This window comes from Lissotriton vulgaris, chromosome 1_1 (assembly GCF_964263255.1).
Source record: "Lissotriton vulgaris chromosome 1_1, aLisVul1.2, whole genome shotgun sequence".
Taxonomy (NCBI): domain Eukaryota; kingdom Metazoa; phylum Chordata; class Amphibia; order Caudata; family Salamandridae; genus Lissotriton; species Lissotriton vulgaris.
Window position 1 is genome coordinate 928,104,424 of NC_141685.1, and position 16,108 is coordinate 928,120,531.

Below are 16,108 nucleotides of genomic sequence, written 5' to 3' on the forward strand. Positions count from 1 at the left end.
GGATGCTGTCCACTAGTGCTTTTTTCTTCGTGTCTGTAAATTGCTGGTGATAGCGTCTCAGTGCAACCTTGTAGGTAGCTCTGTGGGTGGTATTGTGGCTGCCTCTCCATTTCCTTTGTAGCTGTTTACAGTGTGATTTTGTGTCTCAGAGGTCTTTGTATACCAGCTGGCCTGCTTGTTTGATGTATTATGCTTGTTGTGTTTGATGGGTGCGAGGGAGTCCGCACAGTTCTTGATCCAGTTGTTGAAGATGCTGATGTCCTTGTCGAGGCTGTCTTTGGGGCTCAGCTGATCAGTGCTGAGGACGCTGAGTTAGTCTATTTCTTTGAGTTTGCTCCAGCTGAGGCTTGGAGTGCTGAACCTGGTAGGGGTGTTGATTTGACGTGTGTTGATTTGACGTGTGTTGATTTGAAAGAGGATGATGGAGTGGTCGGTCCATGTGAGCTATGTGGTGGAGCTGTAATTTGATGCTGTCACTTGTGGTGAAGATGGGGCCCAGTGTGTGTCCTGCGGTGTGTGTTGGTTCTGTGACTAGCTGGGTGAGTCCGATGTTGCTCAAGCTTTCAAGGAGTGCTGTTGAACAGGGGTTGTTTCGGTCTTCCAGGTGAAAATTGAGGTCACCAAGGAGAGAGTAGGTTTTGGAGTCGATGGTGAACAGAGCGACAAAGTCGGTAAAGAAGTTGGTAAAGGTGGCTCATGGTCCAGGTAGTCTGTAGGCAATGGTTTCGTTCAAGGTGAATTTTTCTGAGATTTGCAGCTTGAAGTGCAGGTGTTCAATGAATGTGGTGGCGTTCTCTGTGGATATTGTACAGTTGATGGATTCCTTGTAGATTATGGTGAGTCCTTCTCCTGGGTTGTGAAGGTGGTCCTGTCAAGCGATCTTGTGGCCCGATGGGTTTGCTGTAGTGATGTCGTAAGTCGATGAGGGATTGAGCCTGGTCTGTGAAGAAGAGAATGGAAGGTGCGTTGCTGCTCAGAAGTCCCTTATTTCGGTTGTGTGTTTGCTGAGCGAGAGCGTGTTGAGAAGCATGCATGTGAGTGGGTGTTGACGTGCAGATTTGCTATGGTGTGTGGTGTAGGGTGGAAGTGTAGACGTTTTTTGTGCTTGTGTGGTGTGTTGGGACGGAGCGTTGAGGGGCAGTTAGTATTTGTTTGGGGGGGTTTAGGTGGGAAGCTGCTGCAGAACTGGCAGTCAGTACAGGCAAAAGATCCTACCCTGGTGTGAGGTGCGGCGCTGCAGCAGTTGGGGGAACGGCATCAGCGGTCTAGTGATCTAAGGAGTCCTGCAGAGTATCACTGGGCAGTGATTGGAGCAAAGTTGCTGCCACTGACCGCAGACAAGCAGCGACGCACCCGCTGTGTGTTCATATATGTAGCTGTAATTAAGTAGGTCCTGGGAGTGGGGAGGAGTCCAGTGTGCCATGATCCCATTTTCTGTGCTGATGGGAACTGAAGTCTTCTTGCTTGGTTTCTTCTTTTAAAGACTGTTTTGCCAGTAATTTTACTTCCCATCCAGACGGATGATGGGAAATCCAGTGATGTCACTTTGGTGCAGGTGGATGATGGGAGAATCAGTGATGTCACTTCCTGTGCTGATGGATGATGGGAAATTAAGCCTGTTGCGTGGCGTCTTCCTTTAAATGGGGATACTAGAGCTGGGAATCTCCTTTCATGAAAAACCCTAAACAAGGGTATAAAAGATACCTGGCTAACCCACTCAGCTACTTCGTAACCTGTGATGGAGAGACCTCCCAACCAAAACGGGCTAGGAAATGGTCGGGGTGGAGGAGGGGTGGAATATGCCCCAACATCAACCAGACCCACTGTCTCCTCTACTAAACAATCTGCAGTCTGACCTACTGCAAAGATCCCTGTATTGTTTGAACGAGTCCTCCAATTTACACCACCTATCTGGGCTCTCTATTCCTTCATCTTATGCAGCACTGGATTTAGTAACCCTCAAAATGCAATATAGTAGGTCACACGTGCTCATGCACTCCTGCTACCTATATAAATGTTTAAATATGCACCTTCTATATTCCACATGGTGGGCTGAAGGTCCTGGTTGCAAGGGACTGGTATACACGTTATAGAGCATGGGAAATGCCAGTAGGTCCTCTCTCTAGCGTGTGACAAGTAGAAAGTCCTCACGTGCTCACTGAAACCTGTATCACTGTCCGCATTCTACAGCATAGCTAGGTGACAATAGTCAGACTTGTACTTTGGAGGGTGCCTATCTGACCACAGAGCCTCTCTCTTGGTCTTACTTATGTCCAGAATAGGCCACAGCATGCACACATGATCGCCAGGTAGTGGGTCCAAACACTACATCTTGCTTGGGAGAACTTGAAGCAGGGATGCATGCACTCCACAGTTATACAGGTGAGCCATTCTCCATACCAACCCATGCCCATTTTGATGTCCAGCATGTGACGACATTTGGTGCATGCCAGGTCTGACATGCCTCTTTCGATCTCTAGCATGTTAATGGAGTATTGTCGGGCAGGTCAAGCATCTTGCATGTAGTCTGTGAAGAGTGTAGTCTGTGTATGTCAGATCAGACATAACTGCTTTGCTCACTAGGCTGGGACGGGTATTATGTTGTGTGTCTGGCCAGACTTTCCTACCTCGATTTCTAGCTTGTGGACGGATGAATGGTGTGGGTTATATAAAACATGCCTGCATGGATTTCTAGTCCACACAGGGCAGTGTAAATGGTCGGACATCCCTGCTTCAGCCTTTAACCTGTGAAGTTAGAAATAGTTAATATGCTCTGTTAGACAAGTCTGCTTTAATGATCTGCCTGTATGATGTCTGTCATGCCACTTATACATTCCCCAATCTCTAGCCTGCAAAGGTTTTATTATCCTCACATCCTTGTGGAGTGAGTATACCTGCCAGAGTTCATACAGTCCTGCTCTTTTAGAGTTCTCGTATGCTATAAAGCCACTGCACATTTGTTGTTCCGCAGTTTCTTTGCTTACTGCATGTAATTTTGTGTTGACTTATGACCCGCTTTGAATTCCAGTTTTTCATCCCTAACCCGCTCCCGTTTTCTCCAATGACAGGTACATGCTGATGCCAGCCTGGTGTTCCCCCTCCTGGTTGCGGAGACGTTTGCACAGAGGTTCAACGATTTCACCTGCAAGAAGGAGCAGGACTAAGCGCTAACCATATCCGCTGGGTATCCAAGCCTGGGTCACAGGCTGTGAACTATAGACAGCCCAGCATACCTATGCTAGTCTACTTGCCTCCACAACTGTCTCTAAGGTCTACCTCTAGGCTGCCTGCCGCTGCACGGATCTGAAGGAGCAGTTCGGACACTGGGGCATCTTGCCTGCCCTCGCTCACCCTGGACCTATTTCTTGCCGCTCAGGTCATGCGTATTCTCTTCAATGTAAAACCACCTTCCAGCTGACGTTCAAACTTTGGAGCGCTGGTGAATTATGTCTGGTTTGATGAGTTACGATTGGCTCGGGGTGCTCTCCTTTTAGTGTTTACAAGCATTAGTGAAGCAAAAGGTTTTTGAACCGAAGGCTGCAGCTCCGCTCCATTGCTTACTATTGAAGCAGAATGCGCCCTTGAGCACTAGGGAGCAAAGGGGGTTTGCTTCTCTGCTTCAAACAGCATTTGTTCCTCTCCTGCATACACCAGATAAGTTCTCAACCCACATACTGTGGTCAAACAGAAGACATTTGTCCCTCGCAGACAAGCCATGTGCAGCAGTTGGCCTTTGTTCTGGTGGTGCATGTACTTGTCAAGCAGAAGGTCTTTACTCCACTTGTGCACACAGTGCTGTATCAAAAGATGTTCGTTCTAATACACCAGAGCATGGGGTTTGAAAGGCCTTTATTAGGCTACCCTTCCAATGGCTAAACATAAGGCCTTGGTTCTACGTCTGCATGCACTAGCGTAGAAGAAAGCCTCTAATATGCTCCTCTATGCACGTGCAAAGAAGGCTATTATTTGTCTACAACATGTACTGTGAAGCAAAAGGGTTTTGTTCCAACCCTCTGGAGAATCAGAAGGCACGTACTGTGCTATTGCACGCTCTGGCAACGCAGGAGTCCTTGATTCAACATCTGCATGCACTTGTGGAGAAGAAAACTTCCACTTACTCGTACAGAAGGTTATTTTTCTCCTGCATGTACTGGTGAAAGAGAAGGCCTTTGTTCCAATCCTCCGTGCTTTGGTGTATTAGACGGCATTTATTTTGCTACTGAGTGCTCTGACGAAGCAGAAGGCCTTAATTCGACATCTACAAGCACTAGTAGAGAAGAAAGCCTCTAATATTTACTCGTGAAGGCGGCTATTTTTCGCCTGCATGTACTGGTGAAGCAGAAGGCCTTCGCTGTGCTCCAGAATGCATGGGGGAAGATTAATTTTTTTGACTCGAGCATGTACTGTTGAAACCTAAGGCTTTTGTGTTGTCCAGCAAGCACTGGTTGAACAGGTGGCCTTTGTTGCCCTCCCGCTAGCCCTGGTGGAGCCGAAGGACATTGTTCCAATTCAGCTGGTGCTGCAGAAGGCCATTGTTCTGCTTCCACATGCACTGTTGAAGCATATTTGTTTTGCTTCCTTGTACACTGTAGTAGTACAATGCTTTTGTTTTACTCCTGCATGCACAAGTCACCTGTTCTGCTCTTGCAGGCATTGTTGAAGCGGAATGCTTTTTGTTACACCACATATAATTGTAAAACCAAAGGCCTGGGCCTGTGCGTGATGAGGATGCAATATGTCTCATCTTACCTTTGTGCATTGCCGAAGTGGTGGAGTTTTGTCCCTTTTGAATATGCACCACAATCTGTGTTCTCTGTCCATACACGACAGTGACGCAAAAGGCATTTAACCTGTGAGTAGAGGTGTTTCTAAGTAATCTGCATGCCTCTGATCCTAGCCTGCATTCATTAGAAAAGCATAAAGTCTCTTGTTTTCTGTCTGCAAGCATTGGTGAAGCCAAAGACCTTGATTCCTCCCATACGTGCACTAAAAGGTCTTTGTTCAATACCTAGATTTTTGCAGCAGAGGTTCCACTTTGGATATGCTGTTATCATTCCCTGTCATGTCTTCTTCACCCCATATACCACTGGCTGTAGTTGCATATGGCGCCCGTAAATCAATGTGTATTCTGTATTGACTGTCATGTTCCATCTTCAAGCGTTATCTGGCCGAGGATGGTAGGATTGCTTTAAAAGATCCTGGTTGTTTCTGAAGTGAAATGATTGGGTTTAATACAATTTCCTTTGACCATGATTGTTTTGTTCCCAGGAAGCCTAAAAAAGTGTCTTAAGATATGACCAAGAACATGATTGCAAGCTAGGCTGTCCCTCAGATAGGGCAGATGTAGGTGGTTGTGCAGGTGCTGGGGTGCCCGCTATTGAGGCAATATTTTTTTATTTTGCTGCACCCTCGATCTGTATTCTAGGAGGTCTGGCCTTAAATTACTTGTCCTTAGCAAAATCCAGAAGTTTAAGGGGGGAAATAACTCCACCAGCTCTATTCCAAAGTTGTTGATACTGAAATTAGGAATACCACTTCCATGGACCTGGGAACAGCCACTGCACATCTCAGTAAGCTGCCTCCCCTAGCTGGTTCATATTGGGAGTTTGCCTTGGCAGAAGGTATCCTAGTCCAAAATGGAGTAGAGCGTCACAGTAAGCCACCGTCTCCACCTAACCCCTTTACTTTTCTCTGGTTCGACAACATCAATCTCTCCCCAATGAAAAAAGCACTAGGCATGACCTTAAACTGCGCTTGTTCCTCCAGAGCACACTGAGGTATTTGAAGAAGCAGTGATCAGTCTAAGAACATATGTCAGATAGGATGAAATAATCTGTAACCCTGTCCATGTGAAGAATTGCTAATCCAAGCTTTCTTGGCATCCAAAGAGGTAATAATCTGACCATGTTGAATGTTTACAAAAGGCACAAACCTCTTGCTATTTGGATGAATGTTAATGGTATATCCCTTAGCCTTTACGGTGGGGATGCTCAAGTGAGCATGCATGTTCCACCTCTTCAGTGGTACATTCTCTTGGACATTTTGCTGCCAATGCTGGAGAAAGACCATGTCTATGTAATAAATCCTCCACAAGAGCCGTTTATATGATCTTTCCCCAGCTAGTGGCAGCAAATAAGAAGCCAGTGTGGAATGTATGCCATTTGAGAACTTTGTTGCTATTAGATGTTTTTTGTGTTTGGTATACGAGCGAACAAGTAGAGATGTCTGATGTGAATAAGGTTCATTTTTTAAGACCATAGTATTTTATTTTAAGAGCAAGATTTCAGATTTTTGGATGTGTGCCTGATATTTTGACAAGAGCACAGCTCTCCCGTTTTTAAGTCTTTGGTTTCATCTTATGTTTACATTGTAAATGTAACACAGAACCGTCCCCACATTGAGCCTTAGTTCTGCCTTCAACTGCTGCCACAGGCGATATCTAATTGGATCCTTCTTTAGGCTCTTTCGTGGCTGCAAGCCCAGCTTCATCACGAGGACACCGAGGAGTGGCAACCGCTAAAACAGAATACCAACTCAGTCGTCATCTTCATTCAACAGATGCACTTGGGACAAGTCTCTGAGCTTGACAAAGGCTGTGAACCATTATGACTACATTTATTATCTACATCTCAGGGTAGTTCCAATTATTGATCTGTTTTGCTCTACCCCAAATGATCTTCCAGTTGCCCCTCCCTCCTCAAGAGCAGCATTGAGAATGTACCAGGAATATTTGCTGTCTTAGAATGAGCACAGAATGAGCACAGGTCGCTTAACTGTATAATGGTAGCGGGACACAATATCTTTCATGTTCTGTAGAAGTCAGTTATTGACTGTTTACTGTCAGGATGTACAATGGCAAAGGTAGCATAGTATTATTTTATTTTTAACGGATCGAAGGAGTTTTAGCTACTTTTGGTGATGCCAACTGTTTATTTTTAGGAATAGCCCTCTGCTGCCTGGAATGGCAACAGATGTTTCACACAGAAGGGATCTTCAGGAACTTATCACTCTTGCTCCTTCCCACCCTTGACCAATGAGCAAAGAGGAAGGGGAGGTTTCAAGTTTGTTATTAGTCCTGAGAACCTGATGTTTAGGCCGAAATATCTGGGAGATCCAAACACCGATATTTACGCCTTTTCTTAGTTTGTTTTATAAATATTTTTGGGTTAGTCACAGTTTACATAGATGTATATTTAAATGTTCCGGGGGTGGGAGGATTGAGTGAGCGAGAGTGCAGCTGGGAAAAATTACTGGTTCCTACAGAATATTTATATTTTGTTTAATCGAGTGGGCCTGATGTTCTTTGGTTGGGGTTGAGGAGGAGAACAAATATGGTTGCATGCTTTTCATTGATGGGATGGACAATTTGGGCCAAAAAGATGATCCTTGGCAGAGCTGTTTTGGAAGCAGTGAAATATCTGCCTCATCTCTGAACTGGAAAATGATCTTTTGTCTGGTTACATCTCGCCATATAAACTGGTGCTTCTCTGGCCTGGACCATGCAATTACCTGAATGACACTAGGCGCCGGTAACTTGTCAGAAAGTTGCCCTTTTCTTGAGTTTATGGAAAAAAACTGCTGCATTATCTGACTGTATCCTGCCGCCTTCTGAATGCAATAAAGGTGCTTGTGATGCCCAGCTTAACACTGTGTGTGATCTTGTTTCGGGTGGATTGCTTCTCCCATTGGTGGGGTATATGGCATAAGCTTGAATCATACTTTGGGGCCAGCTGAACTCTAGTTATATAGCAGCCTGCTGACTTACACTTGCAGTTAACGGACTGGATCGCAAAAAATACTCCTTTGGTGTGAAGGTAAATTTAATAAACGTAGATTACCCAGAAGGCAAATGAGTTGCAGAGTATTAAAACCTCACCTATCTTCAGCATTTCAGTTCCACAGTATAGTGCGATACCAGGAGACCGAACACACTTAACCTAAGTAACTTAAATGCTCTTGATCACTATGGACATCTACATTTTTTAATCCACAAAAATGTTTACATTTAGAATTGCTATTTTTCTTCCCCCCCCCCTCCCGCCAATACATACTGATCTCATGAACACTGTAGAAATGTTTGATATCCAAGTCAGTATGTTTCTTTGTTGTTTTCATTTCTCTACTACATCGTTTAGCCCTTGCTGAAAGATATCCCTGGAAACTTAACCTGTTTCCCGGCATGTATCACAAATATTATTTTCACAGTATGACACCTAACTTGTGATTTTATTTCTCCTGTGTTGGTTCTTTCTCACAGCCGTGTATTTTTTTTATTGGTTTTGATAACTTTATTTTACGTTTCCATTTTACTCTCTCAGCGTTTTTATACATTTTGTTCCCCCTTTGGAAAATTGGGCTGTGGACTGTGCAAGGCTGCTTTGGTTCTGACGAGTGGTGTTGTCATTGACTAATATAGTGACAGTACTCTCGTCTCTTTTCTGTGTGATTAATCCAGATTTTGAAACTGTAACTTGGAGACCAACTCGTTATCTGCCTAAAAGCGTAAATTAGCTATTTCCCCTTCCATCTTTCCAAACACCAGTGATGGGAAGGCTGAGGCCAGGTGAACTTTTAAAAAGAAAAGTGCCAAAAATGTGTGGTAAGGTAATATTATTGGTTCTTGACACATCATGGGGTCAGAGAGTCTCCAACGGCCAAATGCAGCCTCTTTCCAAGTAACATTTCTTTGCTCCTCCTGCTTTTACTTTTGATATAAAAATGTAAAGAACCCTGTGACTCTCTATATAGTGCTTTTAAATGGGAATTTCCGATGGCCATCCATTTGATGCACATACGACTACTCTGGGGAGTGTTCCTGGGAAGTAGAGGGGTCCCAACTGTCTTGGTGAGTGGTTCTTTATTTTTATGGCCCTCATCCACTCCTCCTCAACTCTAAGACTTTTTTTTCCCCGACATTGCCCTCCAGTCTAGAAACAAAGCTCAAAGGCTACAAGTCACTTGGGACCGGCAATGTCAAGCAAACCCACAAGGTACAGCAAAGGCCGAACACTGGAGCAAGCTTTGCAGTCCCGTGATTCTCCAGACCCTGTACTGTGCCTAAACATCTTTCAAAAGGGTAGGTCTTTAAATTCTAACGGTATCTAGGCAATTAATGTTTTCTAAGTACTGATACGTCACCAATTAGGCTTATTCAATTAATGATTTAATCTCTATCACAAAATTAAAAATAACTTGTATTGAATGTATTATTGGTATACCGTGTGCCCAAATTGCATTCTCATAGTACCATCATGAATGTACCAAAGAATTTATATGAACACTTCTATATAAAAATATACCTTTTTAAAAAATATTTTTTATTGCCATCAAAAGGGCAAATAACAGTGAACATAAATCGATATGAGTAACATATATCATCTTGAAATTTAAATTAATCAAAACCGAGAGGAGGGGGAAAAAAAGACAGCCCTTTCATAACGAGAAGGAGAGGAAAGGAAAGGAGCAATAGCATTTAAAAACAAAAAAGAAGAAGAAAACAATCGCATATGACCCAACTGTATCAAGATGTTGATATTGCATAGATAGAGGAATACACCTCCTTATTTAATTAGTATGAGGCCTCCAGAGCCATGGGTCCCCATATTGCTTCCAACTTGACCAAGGAACGAACCCCCCCCCCCCTAGCTTTAGCCAGAGCAGTTTCCAGACCAAACATTTCCCTAATAATGGTCCACCACTCTCCAATAGATGGCCGTGTCGGGTAGACCCATGCTCGAGCAATAGCTAATCGAGCTGCGACCATCAAAATTGAAAAAAGTTGTTTAATTGCTGGTTTGTCTCCCTTATAACCTAACATGATTTCCAGAACTGTTAATGAGGGATCCAATCCTAATTTAAGATGGAGCACCTGGCCTATCTTCTGCCAGTAAGTTTTCAGTTCTAGGCACGCTATGAACATATGTATAAGGTTAGCAGCATGTGTCCCGCATTTAGGTCATTTTGTCTTGTCACTAAAGTTATTTCCATGGGCCCATTTAGTTATCTTTTCAGGCGTGTAGTACAGCATGCATATCGTGCGGAATTGTTATTGTAAACTCACAGAGTGGACTGTATCGCCTATGTTTCCTAGGGCCTGTTTAATCACGCCAGGTGTTACGTCTACCCCCAATACTTGACTCCGACGCATCGCTAATTTTTAGCTTCCATCCAGCCTGAGATTATACAGATGTTTGTACATATCACCAATTAGGGACTTAGTTTTTAGGGCTCGCCTGCTGTGCGCACGCACAGCTGGCAAGCTCTATAGGGGCTTATCCAGTCTTTAACCACCACTGGCGATTCCTTGCAGTGCATGAAGCGCGTGCACAATGCCACCAGCTGCCTGCCTCGCATTACCACATCAAAGGCAGCCCTCCCAGCGCATTTGTCACCCCCTAATTATTCATGGCCTGCCGGCCGTACTTTCAGTTTAGTCTCCTTTTATAACTTGTTTAACTTGCTCGCATTTCCCTCCTCCCCCTTCTGGGTCCTTATCTCCTCGCATTCCCCCCTCCCTTCTCGCCCAGCCCTTTGATGCTCTGCTGTAGTTGCTGCCTCTAAACCTGTCGTCCCATCTTTCACCCTCTCGCTTCCCCCTTTCCTCTCCATTGACGATCTCCCTCATGTGTGAGTGCTACCTGAGCTTGTTTGTCTAGTGAGCATGGTTCCTTTGCTGAAATTGAAGGAGCGCCCTAGTTTGAACATAACACTTCAAAGTACTTGCGTTTCACCATTTTTTACGTGTTTGAAGCAAAGTCTGGGCGGCACTGCTAAATTCATAGGAGTAAATCTCACAAAGTCTGCCTGCGTGACTCAAACCCAATAGAAGAGGTGAAGTAACAATGCCTGGCTTTTAGAAAAATCAATCCACTAATCAGCAAATGTGGCCGTCATTCCCAAATGCAGCCGCACGATCCATCATCGGAAACCGCGCCGCCTGCATCTCATAAGGACATTAGATGTGACAAATACACTAAAGGCCCCACTCAAATCACAGCCTCCTGCCAGCGCAATCTCCCGCACAATAATCTGTTTAAATTGGACAAAAACCTACTAGGTAAGAAGTGTTCAACTTTCCACTCTTTAGTAAAGCCACAGGAGGCGAGACGATTTAGACCCGTCAATCACGCTGTCACAACAAGTGCAAGGCAGGAGCCGAGCGGAGAAATCATTGCAAAGAGGTATTCTGTGACAGCCTGCCACCAGGCTCCCCATTCTTACAAATTCGCCTAGAATTCAGAACACAATAAATATGCTTTTTCATAAAGCAGAGTGGCCCCGATGACACAGATTAATGCCTTTATTGAATGACTTGATACACACTTGCTATTAAGTTACTTTGAATCCGGTATCGGCTGATAAACTGCAGCAGTGCCTGCCAATTACAGAACACCTACAGTCTGCAATTCATTTCTGCGGTCTTTTTTTTGGGACGTTCACGTGGCTGGAAGTTGGCTGCCTTTCGCGGTCACTTTCCCTAATGCTTCAAAGTGCGGCCCTGTGCTGGAGAACGGATGACGTCCTTGTGACCTTGGTAGAGGTCACATGGAGGTAGCCGCCTAGGTTTTATACGTTTTTAATCTCAGTGCATTATCACAGAAAATGCGTATGGCAATACAAGATAAATGCATCCTCAAATCACGTTATGACGTGTAAAGTCGCCAATACAGATTGTCAGGACCAAATACATTTTTACAATTGCTTTAATGTGATTCTCCTCCCAGGACTATGCTTTTAATTGAAGAATGTTCACTCCTTCCCTGTGAATATAATTTTCATGTTCACTTAAATATTTGTATTAGTTTAATATACAGTGCCTGTGTGTCAGTTTATGGCTAGTTCAAAGCAGGTATTATCTCGGTGCAACTGCAGCTTATTTTTGGGGGAATTTTGCAGTGAGCTGTTTATATAATGGGCTGATGTTATTTGATTGTGTCTAGTAAAATGTTTTAGCAGAAGGCCGAGGCATTTTTGTATACATAATCACTGAATGTTTTTGACGTTTTGAAGTATTGTTTTCACAACAGACCAAGCAGAGAAACAGCAGGCTAGCAAAAAAGCACTAGGAAATGTGATTCCCCCTAAAGAATGATGGCTATTGCCAGCCCTAAATACACTGAGGTAACAGGGGAGCCATCAATGAAATGTCATGTCTCGATTAAAATACAGGCCCTACGGTGCAAATGTCAAAAATGTTTAAAAGTTTGGTCTGGACTTAGTACTTTCAGACTTTAGTGGGGACAGTACTACCATCTAATTATTTCACCTCTTATTTTGCTAAAAGGCCATCGCACTTCATTATCATTAGGGTAAAGGAAATCTGAAAGCGTTACCATTTAGCTGGCCACCTGCTTATCCCATGGCTACCAACGATGATCATATAATGTACTACCTATGCTGCACCACATTCAAACGACTCATTTGCATATAAGAACATCTTAAAATAGTCCCTGGGTCTGCATTTAACCAAAGCAAATATGCTACCAGTAAAAATGAAATGAAAAAAAAAGCAAGACCAATTTTTCACTCGATGCTTTGAACTTTTACTTACATTTAAGTGTGGGGTGGGCCACTCTTTACGGAGATGTATTGGCTAGGTTAAAACAGCACATGTCTCTTTCCCCCCCCTCACCCTCACCCCGTCACTCTAACACCCCCTCACCCTCACACACGCTCACTCCCCCTTACAGCCTCACACCCCTCACCCTCACAGCCCTCTCACCCTCACACCCTTACCCTCACACACCACATCACTCAGGAACACCACCGCATCACTCTGGGACACCACCACATCACTCGGGGACACCACCACATCACTCGGGGACACCACCACATCATTCGGGGACACCACCACATCACCTAACCATTCACAAACAATGTTTATATACCAATTGCAAATAAAAAAAAATTATGCAAAGCATTGTCATTTACAATGCCAGTAACTCAAACTTTAATGCTGCGAGACCTATGCACCCACCACACAGCTCCACCGATGCACCCACCACACAGCTCAACCGATGCACCCACCACACAGCTCAACCGATGCACCCACCACACAGCTCAACCGATGCACCCACCACACAGCTCCACCAATGCACCCACTAAGCTCCACCAATGCACCCACTAAGCTCCACCGATGCACCCACCACACAGCTCCACCGATGCACCCACCACACAGCTCCACTGATGCACCCACCACCCAGCTCCACCGATGCACCCACCACACAGATCCACCTACACAGCTCCACCAATGCACCCACCACCCAGCTCCACCGATGCACCCACCCCACAGCTCCACTGATGCACCCACCACACAGCTCCACCGATGCACCCACCCCACAGCTCCACTGATGCACCCACCACACAGCTCCACCGATGCACCCACCACACAGCTCCGCCGAGGCACCCACCACACAGCTCAACCGATGCACCCACCACACAGCTCTACCGATGCACCCACCACACAGCTCCACCGATGCACCAACTAAGCTCCACCGATGCACCCACCACACAGCTCCACCAATGCACCCACTAAGCTCCACCGATGCACCCACCACACAGCTCCACCGATGCACCCACCACACAGCTCCACCGATGCACCCACCACACAGCTCCACCGATGCACCCACCACCCAGCTCCGCCGACACAGCTCCACCGATGCACCCACCACACAGCTCCACTGATGCACCCACCACACAGCTCCACCGATGCACCCACCACACAGCTCCGCCGAGGCACCCACCACACAGCTCAACCGATGCACCCACCACACAGCTCTACCGATGCACCCACCACACAGCTCCACCGATGCACCAACTAAGCTCCACCGATGCACCCACCACACAGCTCCACCGATGCACCCACCACACAGCTCCACCAATGCACCCACTAAGCTCCACCGATGCACCCACCACACAGCTCCACCGATGCACCCACCACACAGCTCCACCGATGCACCCACCACACAGCTCCACCGATGCACCCACCACCCAGCTCCACCGATGCACCCTCCACACAGATCCACCTACACAGCTCCACCGATGCACCCACCACCCAGTTCCACCGATGCACCCACCACCCAGCTCCACCGACACCGCTCCACCGATGCACCCACCACACAGCTCCACCGATGCACCCACCACACAGCTCCACTAATGCACCCACCACACAGCTCCACCGATGCACCCACCACACAGCTCCACCGATGCTCCAACTAAGCTCCACCAATGCTCCAACTAAGCTCCACCAATGCACCCACCACACAGCTCCACCAATACACCCACTAAGCTTCACCGATGCACACACCACTCAGCGCAACCACAGCTTCACTCAGCGCAACCACAGCATCACTCAGCGCAACCACAGCATCACTCAGCACCACCACAGCATCACTCAGCACCACCACAGCATCACTCAGCACCACCACAGCATCACTCAGCACCACCACAGCATCACTCAGCACCACTACAGCATCACTCAGCACCACTACAGCATCACTCAGCACCACCACAGCATCACTCAGCGCAACCACAGCATCACTCAGCGCAACCACAGCATCACTCAGCGCAACCACAGCATCACTGGTTTTCTAGCTTTCACGCTTTATTACAAATCACAAAAAAAATTTAATATTTCACTTCTGTTCTTGGATTTTCGTCACAATAAAAAACAGTGAACATAATCTTCACAAAAGTTATTTACAAAAGTTTAAGCTATTGCCATTACAAATTAAATACATTATTTAAGTATTAATTATTTAAAAAAATTAAAAGCCATTGTTATTTGTAATATCAATACATCTAAGTCACGTAAATACAAAACATGTTGCATTACAAATGCTATAGTTGTCACATTTGCGAAAGTTATAACTATTGGCATTGTAAATGACAAAGCTATTAATTTAGCTATTTTAAAAAATAACACATAAATAAAAAAAATTTCATTTATAAGACCAATAGCTCAAACTTTCCTAATGCGAGCCCTATTGCATTTCCAATGCTTGTTTCACCATACAGGCAGTCCCAGATCCTAGAAAGAGTTATCGCGTTCAACGCCAAGTTTTTCCACAGGTAGTCCCTGATCTGCAGATACTTAAAAAAGAATTGGACAGGTAGTTTATAATTAAGTTGTAAACCTTCAAATGACTGAAGCCCGCTCCCATCATACAGATTGCCTAAACATATAATCCCATACTTGGGCCAGGATTTACTAGCATGGTCATGGAACACCTCAGGAAACATAGGGTTCCCCCACAATGGGAACTTATTATGAAACAACGATAATTTGCTCTGGCAGCCATAGCCCGTCATATATAGATACTGTACCTTACTGTCTTAAACCTAACTCGCTTAAAGTAATTTGGGTCGTTAGTACGTTATAAAAATAGTTGGCTATCGTTTCCTAGAATCAGCCGGTAAAGGGAATCTTTCTGATCAAGACTGAGAAGACTGCGGAAACGTCCAGCAAACGCAGCTCGAAGTAAATTTTAAAGTGTGGTAGGCCTAGTCCACCTTGATTATAAGGAGATTTAAGCAGATCGATCGGCCGTCTAGGCTTCTTAAACCCCCATATGAAACTACTAAGAACCCCCTGGAGTTTTAAGATCAATATATATAAGACCCGTAGGGGGGTTGACCTAAACAAAGTATTTTCATTTTTATTATATTGCATCTCCATAAAATCCCTATGGGAAGCTTGTGCCATTTCTTTAGTAATTTAGTAGTATCGTTCAATAATGGCATGTAATTTAAGGTTACAATCTGGTCAACTTTAGCTGATATCTTAACTCCCAGACACGTCACTGCAGTGCATACCCCCATAATTGGATATTCAGGTTTGAAATGAATAAGTACTTGCATTTTATTGAAGTTTAATTTATAACCGGAGACAGTCCCAAACTTAACTGCTTCTTTCCCGATAGCTGTGACAGCCTTGACTGGGTTAGTTGTAAAAATTGCAATATCGTCTGCGTATGCCATGATCTTGAGCTTAGTTATCTCAGACACTAATGGTTTTATATGTGTACAAGCTTGCAAAATACGAATACATGGCTCTATGAATAGAGCAAATAATAGTGGGGAGAGGGGGCAACCCCCCTGCCTAGTACCG

General features: G+C 45.1%; 1 protein-coding gene across 3 annotated transcripts in view; it reads left to right on the forward strand.

The window, feature by feature from the left end:
* Nucleotides 1–7,645, forward strand: part of LOC147748189 (deoxyhypusine synthase-like) — a 237,855-nt gene extending 230,210 nt beyond the window's left edge. For all 3 annotated transcript variants that reach the window (XM_086959106.1, XM_086959105.1, XM_086959107.1), the window contains exon 10: nt 3,069–7,645. In XM_086959106.1, the coding sequence (XP_086815232.1) occupies nt 3,069–3,164 (96 nt within the window). In that variant the 3' untranslated portion in view covers nt 3,165–7,645. The remainder of the gene's footprint in view (nt 1–3,068) is intronic.
* The last annotated feature ends 8,463 nt before the right edge of the window (nt 7,646–16,108 follow it).